Source organism: Poecilia formosa, unplaced genomic scaffold (genome assembly GCF_000485575.1).
Source record: "Poecilia formosa unplaced genomic scaffold, Poecilia_formosa-5.1.2 Scaffold281, whole genome shotgun sequence".
Taxonomy (NCBI): Eukaryota; Metazoa; Chordata; class Actinopteri; order Cyprinodontiformes; family Poeciliidae; genus Poecilia; species Poecilia formosa.
In genome coordinates, this window is record NW_006800220.1 from 549,275 (window position 1) to 558,160 (window position 8,886).

Genomic DNA, 8,886 nt, shown 5'->3' on the forward strand with positions numbered 1-8,886 from the left:
CCAGGTCCGTGTTTATAAGAGTCTCGTCAAAAAAAGAACTGCAATGGCTTGAAAAATGTCTGGAGACAAATGACTCAAGACATCCACTTCAGCTGTGTGTCAAGCAAACCCGATGTGGGACACAGCTGACCTGAACAGTCTACACATCTTTGTTGAAATGTCAGGTTTATTGACTTTTAGCCTGTACTGATTTGTATTTATTGATAAAATTTGTGTAGTTAACATCATTTTGACTTTATTTCGTGTAACCTGCTTGTTTTTAGAAGGCAAATTACTCATTATTAGGAAAAAACAGAAGAAAAATAGACTTTTGGCTAAATCTGGAGCACTTATAAAAATGTTACTGAATGTGCATAAATACTACTACATAAATTAAACTAATCTTTCCAGAGGTATTATAAAAAAAATAATTAATGTGGTGCTATAAATTTGCAAAGCTTTAAATTAATACTTACAGCATCCCCAAGGTTTTGCATTGTGAGGGCCTCTGTGGCGCACTGCCTGTGTAACTCTGAATTTTTGTAACTTTTAACATTTTATAACAGAAGAACATGGTGGACTGCTCCTTCCACAGGTTATTTAGAAAAAAAACAGAACATAATTGTGAAATGAAATTTTTTAAATTGTTTTATGTCTGCCCCAAAAAGGTTTTAGTTTTTAACTGAGTTGTACAGAGTATATTTCATATCAAACACTGTAAAAACATGTAGTTGTATCTACTATCTTCTGCTCTTTAAGTTAATATATTTAGTTTTAGATTTTGAACCTAAATGTGAGTTTGTGAAAGATAAACTCACAGCAGTAAGTTGTGCTAACTTTTTATTAAGAGTTGAATAAACTTTTGATTTTAGGTTAACACTTAAAAAAACTGAAAGAAGAAAAAATCAGGAGTGGGAACTATTTCCCAGAATGCTTAGCGGCGTGTTTCTGTCTCCTGAGATGGAAGTGTGTTACGTTGATCTGTTCACACTAAATGTTTCTGAGCTGAATTCATTCAGATGTTTCATAAAATTCATCATCAGATCAGAAATTTGGTTCATGTGATTTGAAACAAGAATTTAAATTATTCTACAGTAAATTAAGTCGTTATTTTAATTTTATATTGTGAGTAAAATAACAGAGAAATGTGGCTCTTTAACTGGGTGAGGACAGTTTTTTTTCTTGCATTTTGTGAAATAATTATTTGGTTTAAATTGCAGCATTAAGTTAAAACTCACAATTCAAAATTAATGAACTTAAAAACAAAGTTTAGACAACTTGTCTCTTGTTGTTAAATCAACTTCATGAACTTTAATTTATGAGTTAAAACTAAAACTATTATTGACTTAAAGTTCATTTTCCAGGCAGCATTTTCATTTTCACGTTAATTCACCTTCTGATGTTTTACAGTGAAGGTGGAAAAAGTTCTGAAGTTACTTTTCTTGGACTCATTATTTCTAAGAACCTGGCATTGTAACAGCTGTGTAGACGTTTTGTATGCAGTGCATCCCGTAGCATCAAGTCTCAAACATCTACTCCCATTTAAAGTCGTGTCCCACCATTTCGTAGAACTTGACGTTATAAGGCCGGTAGAAATCTCTCAGTTGCTCGATGGCGTCTCTGTCTATCTGGACGTGAGTTCTGCCCTTGGACTTGCCCAGGCAGCGGGGCGAGCCGCTGCTCTCCGGCTTTTTAAGGCAAGGGAAGCCCTTGGTGCGATTGAAATAGAAGTGCTTGTCGGTGACGATGCGCTTCAGCCCGAGGAAGTCCTGCACCCGGGCCAGCTCGCCGGCCGGGTCCGTGATGAGACGCTCCCCGCTCACAAAGTGGATCTGAGCCAGGGGGAAGTAGCGCAGCCAGTTCTCCAGGTGCAGCGCGTACAGGCCGATCCGGATGGCGTTCCACGACACGTCCACGATCCCCAGGCTCTGGTTCCTGAAGGCCAGGTCCTGGAAGCTGGGCAGGTCCGGCGTTTTGGACAAAGTCTGGGTGTAGTCTGATATCGCTCGAGTGACCGGGTCTCGCACCACAACAATGAGCTTCGTTTCCTGGGACATGGCAGAGATCCGGTGCGGCGTCTCTTTGGTCACAAAGTAGCTTGGTGTCTTCTCCATCGTTATTTGGCTTTCAAGGGTCCGTGGCATTAAACCTCTGAACAAAAACAGAAAGTAAAGAACATGGCAGGATTTCTAGGGAAAGATGATTATTTACCTGTTCAAAGCTGCTGAAGTTACCACCAAACGTAAAATATTAAAACAAGTCAGAACTGCATAAATTATATATTTAGGGCAGGATTACAGCGGGTGAACAAAGCCACTCAAACTTGGCTCCATTTTAAACCCAGTTTCTTAATGTAGATGAACAAAGTCTTGGTGGTTTGTTGTCGCTTGAGACTCGTGTCGTAGACAGCTTCCCTGCACATCAGCCCAGAACTGTTCAGGAGTAATAAATCACCATGAAAGCAATCAGAACATGTACTTATATATATAAATATATATATGTGTGAAAGAGGTTAGTTCTGGGTCTCTAAAGTAGGCCATGGTGGTTCAGGTAAATGTTTTCAGACGGTTTGTTCTGGCAGAGGAGACTGAGCTGCTAACAAAAGATCATTTACATTAGATTATGTTCTTATCAGAAAAAAATCAAACAAAAAACCTGAAATGTTTTATTATTATTGTTATTATTATTATTATTATTATTATTATTATTATTATTATTATTATTATTATGTCTGAATTGATTCTCAACAATCAAAACACAGGTCTATTTTACAACAGTAAATTCCTGATTCAAGACGATCTGCAGCATAAGATTTTTCTTCCAAATGCAGCACCACTAAAAAGTAAATGTCACCTTATAAGTTTATTCTGCTTTTGTTTTTGTTTAATTTAAATGAATTTCAAACCTGTGTGAAAATATAATTGCCTCACAAATTGGCTGATCAATCATGTTTTTTGGGTTTGTTTCAAAAAGTTGAAAATTGGTGACTGAAACCTGATCAGGAAATAATGACGCAAAGCAGATTCAGATTATAGCCAGTGAGACATTCAGACCAATAAAAAAGGAACAAAGAGCAAATCAAAAATTTGGCTGTACATTGTAATCATAAACTATTGAATCAGAAACTTCACCAACACTTTTAAATAATCCGCCTTTGTTTTATTACTGCATCACACTGGATCTGATGCAGTAATGAATGAAAATACATGTTTACTTCAATAACCTCTGATAGAACTTAAGTTGAATTCAGGAAAGTCTTTGGTTATCTGTTTTAACATTTAATAATTGGTTCCTCGTTAATCCAGTCACAACGATGTTCTGGTGCTGCATATGCAGCGTGAAAAATAAACTTTGGTCTCTTAGCAACCAGCCTATCTGCACATTTGGACATGGTTGCTACTGCAGATGTTGACTGAGGAAAAGTTTGGCACAGAGTTTCTGTCTGGACATCTCTGCCTCAAATCCACCATCAGGCTGTAAAAACACAAAATCTTACCAGACATCTGGTCCAGTTTCTAGTGCAAACTTCACATGAGACGGAACAAATTTACAAGCAACTTTTTAGAGATGGAAGCTTGTTTTAAGGAAATAATTCCTTAATATTGATGGAGTTCAACTTGTCAACTTGTTGTTAAATCAACTTCATGAACTTTAATTTCTGAGTTAAAAGCAAAACTATTTTCTTGTTGACTTAAATTTCATTTTCCAGGCAGCAGATGGAGTTAAACCACCTTCTAATGTTTTACAGTGCACCATCAACGCTCTGTCTGGTTTTTAGAGTTGCTGTGTAATTCTGCTCCAGAGTGAAGGACGCCTCCTGATCTGGTGCTAATGTCATAAGACATGTTTTCGATGTTTCCCCAACACATCTGAATCCATGAATGAGCCATTAGCACGCGGTTGCAGAACATGATGATGTGTTGATTCAGCCATTGGAATAATCTGGGTCACGTTTACACACACAGGATGTCGTATCAGGAACACAAATTAAACTTTATGGAAAACAACAAAACCAGCTCAGGGCGCACAGAAAGACTGTGAAAATAAACGTCTGTTTGCTGTTATTTGTTCTCTGCAGGAGGACCTGGCCAAGCTGGTTCTGCTCTGCAGCTTTTAGCGCGGCACAGACTTGGCCAGGAAAGCCACCATCTGATGCTTGGCAAGTTCACTGCAGCAATCTTTATTCTTTTGTTTAGATATTGCTTAAAACAGGCCATGCACACTGAGCTACAGATTTAGAACGAAAAGATTCCTGACAACGAATTGGGCCTTGTTAATGAAACAGCTGTTTTATTTTCAAAGCATCCGCCGTCTGACCTTTCACCAGTTCTGACAGCTGACAGTCAAACGGCAGTAACGGCCTGTGGGATCACATCTCTGGAAGACGACTGTGAGATAAAAGGGCTTCAGCTGCCAAACATCCTGAAGAGCGCCAATTAGTGGAGATACTTTCACTCTGTAATTATTGTCTACACATTTCCCCCGCAGACTACAAGACAGCAATCATTAAAGTAGCATGTCTTTAAAAGTAAATGAGAGTGACTGGTTGTCATACATACTTTTCTTATCAACAAACAAACATATTCTTGTTGTTAATCTCTAATGGGGCTAATTTAATAATTAAAGACATGCTAAATGTGTGGGGTGTTAATCAGCTGAATAATACAGTTTAACCCAGAGGTTTATTATATTTTGTTTCACTGAACAGCAGCGGTGTCAAACTCATTTTCGTTTTAGGCCAAATCAAGGTCACGAAACCTCTTAAAGGGCCGGTTGTGCCAGAATGGATTGATAAAACCTGATCACAAACCATTAAAATATCAATGAATTCTTAAAATTAAATGATAATATTCATAATCTTTTCAGTCCCTCCAGGATTTTTTGATTCATTTTGTGATTTTTTTGCGATAAAAGTCAAAGTGTTTGTGGTACTAATTTGGAAATATTTGTGATATTTGTGGGGTTTTTGACAGTAAACGTGATTTTTTAATTCCTCTCTGTGTGGATCATGGACCTGACATTAACTACAGCTGAGGCAGCTGTTTAGTACAAGTAAGAAAGTTTTTGAAAATTTTTGAGAAAAATCTGCAATAAACTCTCAAATATGTATTAGCACAAATGTGTGGGGATTTGTTGATTTTGTGTGAATTTCCACGATAATTCTCAGGAAACTGGAGGGACTGATTGATGTAATTTGGCAATAAACAAATAAAAACTGCATTGATTTGACTGATAACATGATATTTAATCACACTTAGTGTTTCATCTAGAATCTAGAAGGCCACATAAAAAGCTACAGCGGGCCGGATTTGGTCCAAGGGCCTCGAGTTTGACACAAGAGTTTTACACAGGCATTCAAGATGGCCGCCTTGCATATTTAAAGTGACAGTGTACATCCATAAGCTACTTGCATTTCTCTTGGGTTTATATCAATAAGCAACAAACAGTCCAGCCTTGATGTTTTTGTCTGTTGCTGCAGTTTGAAAGCAGATTTAAGGTGAAGTTTGAGCGCTAACTTCAGGATAATCACAGACACTGTAACTCCAAAATACTCAAGAAAAATGTTCCTATTTGTTTTTTTGAAGACCATAAATATTATATTTATATTTATAAACATTTGAAAGAAAATGCATTTTGTGAAGTTGAATAAATCTGCCCAGTGCTACTAGAGATGCTGACTGGCCTGCATGTGTGTTACTGAGGTGTAATGTATTCAATTCAATTCAGTTTACACTCATCTCAAGACAATTTACAAAAAAATCTATTTTATGTATTAACATAAAAGGCCTTTATTTTGAAAAGCCATGCATGTCTTTGTTTTGATGCTAGTTTAACTGATAATAAAATAAAGTTTATTATGTTTTGTGCTTTTCAGTGGTTTCAGACTATAATTATAACCTAATTACATAAAGTAAAGGTTTCCTGAGGCTCCAGCCACAAGTCTGAGTCAAATCTTACACAGACAAACAGCAATCAATAGTCATGAAATACAAATTGACTTATTTTCTCTTGATCAGCAGGTTAAAAACTGAAAATATGACGATTTCCCCCAAATCATTAAGTGCATGAAAACAGAAATTAAAGAATTTCAGATCCATAAATACATCAAACAGCAAAATGAACTTTCAGAATGACGTCTAAACCGTTGCTTACAGTTTATAATTTATAGGTGGAATCAGAAACTCAGAACAAAAAATGTTTTTTCTTTAGCCTCCAATCTTGAAAAAAACAAACAAAAAAAAAACAGTTTAATATAAAGTCTTTTTATATCTTTAGCACTGCAAAAACACAAAATCTTACCAAGTATTTTTGGTGTAGTTTATAGAGCAAATATGTTGACACACTTGAAATAAGTAGTTTTGTAGTGAGATATAGAGGTTTGTTTTAAGTAAATAATTCCTTAATATTGACTTCTACTTCTTCCACTGGCAGATTATTTCACTAAAAGACATTTTTACCATAAGTTAATTTATCTGCCAATGGAAGTAGAACTTTTTCATCAATATTAAGGAAATATTTACTTAAAACAAGCTCCTATATCTTGCTGAAATGTTTCTTTTAAGTTAGTTTTGTCTTATTTCGAGATTACTGAGATATTTGCAGCAGAAATAGACCAAAATTAACTGGACAGATTTTGTGTTTTTGCAGTGAAGTTGCAGACTCCATGTATTCAGTGTCACGTTTTTTCCTCTGAAAACTTAATAAAGAATAATATAATTCCGCGCCCAACGATGTCCGTTTATCGCTTATGGTTGGTTCTTACCTGTACCACTCCAGACCTCGATCATAATTTCGATCGAAGAAATGCGTTTCGGTTCCAGCCGCTCGGACGTCCGGATGAATCCTGATGAACTCCAGCACCGCCCTCGTTCCTCCCTTCTTCACGCCGACTATAATGGCGTTTGGTAACTTTTTGTTGCCGAACTTCAGGTGGCTCATCGGAGGACTGGGGGTGTTCTCCCTGCCGGTGCGGGCCGCGGCGGAGCGCCTCGGGTCGGCTTGCGGGTGAGGCGCCTCATCAGCAGCGCTGCTCCTCCTGGCGTCCGGCGGAAACAGACAGGACAGGGATTTCTGAAGGCGCCGCTTGGCTCCATCAGCTAGCAGACAGCTGGGCGTCGGATCACCTGACTTTTGCATGACAGCACCGCCGGGGAAAAGCGCGCAGTAGCACAGAAACGACAGAAAAAGAGATAAGAAACAAAGTGATGTTCCTCTGAGCCGGTGTGAGAACGGGACAAGTCGACTGAAGATGAGCACGCATGCCATCTCTCCATTTAGACAAACAGTTCATGGTTTTCTAACTGACCAGGCGCCCCATCCTGACTAACTACTTCACCTGCTTCAGCGGTGGAGCTGCCAGATGACTCCGAATCAACACAGACCTTCAGAAACACTGACAGGTCAGTACTTCCACCACTCCACGGGGCGGGAGGCTGTATTTCCCAACAACACAGGAATCCAGATCCCCGTCTCCTCAGCTCAGCACCAGGGAAGGTGTCAGGTCGCTTCGAGCTGACCTGGGAAGCGACATCCTGTTTTAAAGCTCCTGAGCTCTCCGTGATCATTACGCACGGCTGGGGCGCCGGAGCGGAGCGCAGCGCGCTCTGTGGAAACATGCGCGGACTGGGAGCTCCAAACCAGCTGAGTGGCGCAAAAATATTCCAACACGGTGACGTCAGAGCACTTTGCTTTAAAAAAACCAAAACAAACGACCCCCTCCGGTTTCCTGCGTTCAGCAGGTTACTCACTTGGTGGAAAGTTTGTGCCATCAAGCGCGGCGCAGTTTGTCCCTTTGAATAAATCTATGAACATTTTGAAAATGGAAGTGATTAAATATCTAAAATGTTACTGCAACAGCAAAAATAAATAACAGTTGAAATGCAACCATAACCATCAGTAATTACCATTCCCACCCTGTACACTGGAAAAAATATTCATTTGAACCAACTTAAAAATTTGCTACATCTAATTTTATTAGTTTTGCACATTGTGGTTTCAGAATTATTCAAATCAGAATTATATGTTGACCAAAAATAATAATAAATTAGCATCAACAAATAATTTTTTTAAGTTAATTTAAGGAAACATTTTTTTCAGTGCAACAACCCTGCTGTTCCACAAAAATATTTCGTTTTTCACGTCATGCAAAATTATCTAAAAGTGAATTTATTTCAATGATTTAATTTAAAAAATGAATCTCATTCTGTTCTGCAATAATCTACTAAAATAAACACTTGAAAATAATCTGAGATCCATTTTTTTAAACTAAATTACTGAAATAAATTAACTTTTCCTGAGTTTCACTTGTATTATAACTTTTCATTTTCCTCAGGCTGATATGGAGAAGCTCCAACTCAAACTTATGTGGTGAGAATTAATTCTGCGTTTTTTTTTTGTTTACAAGCTTTTTTTTTTTTTTAACTCCAGTTAATTATTTTTTGCAGCAAACCAGGCCAGAAACACCTGATCTTCATTCTTGCTAATTAGACTATTTTTAAATAGCAAATCTGTCAACATTTCAGCAAAACTAAAACCGTCGCTTCTGGAAGATTTCTTTTTCCATAAGCAAAAAATTCTGTACATGCCAGAAAATACTTTTCATTTCATGTCATAAATGTAAATATAAACATGTGATTATGAGGAAAATCTAAAAGATTTTGGAATAATTTTGTCCAGATGTTGATCAGAAATTGTAGCTAATTTAAACTAGTCTTTTCTTTTTCCCAGAAGCTTAATGTTTTAATGTTGGCCGACTTTATTTACTGGAAAAGCTGCCCTGCACCCAGGAGGTGACGGGTTCGAACCCCATGGGGTCTTTCTGCCCGTGTGGCAGAAAGACCCCATGGGGGTTCTCCGGCTTCACCACTGGAGTTCCTGATGCTAACACCACCGCGCTAGCAGTTGGTA

At 37.9% G+C, this 8,886-nt stretch overlaps 1 protein-coding gene across 1 annotated transcript; it reads right to left on the reverse strand.

Moving 5' to 3' along the window:
* Window positions 1–1,333: 1,333 nt before the first annotated feature.
* LOC103151423 (heparan sulfate glucosamine 3-O-sulfotransferase 2-like) lies at window positions 1,334–7,790 on the reverse strand. The gene is made up of 2 exons (XM_007571464.2): window positions 6,743–7,790; window positions 1,334–2,130 (listed from the first exon to the last, which is right to left on the reverse strand). Exons 1-2 carry the CDS (start codon window positions 7,243–7,245, stop codon window positions 1,512–1,514), a joined length of 1,122 nt encoding a protein of 373 aa, XP_007571526.1. The 5' UTR covers window positions 7,246–7,790; the 3' UTR covers window positions 1,334–1,511.
* Between the last annotated feature and the right edge of the window lie 1,096 nt (window positions 7,791–8,886).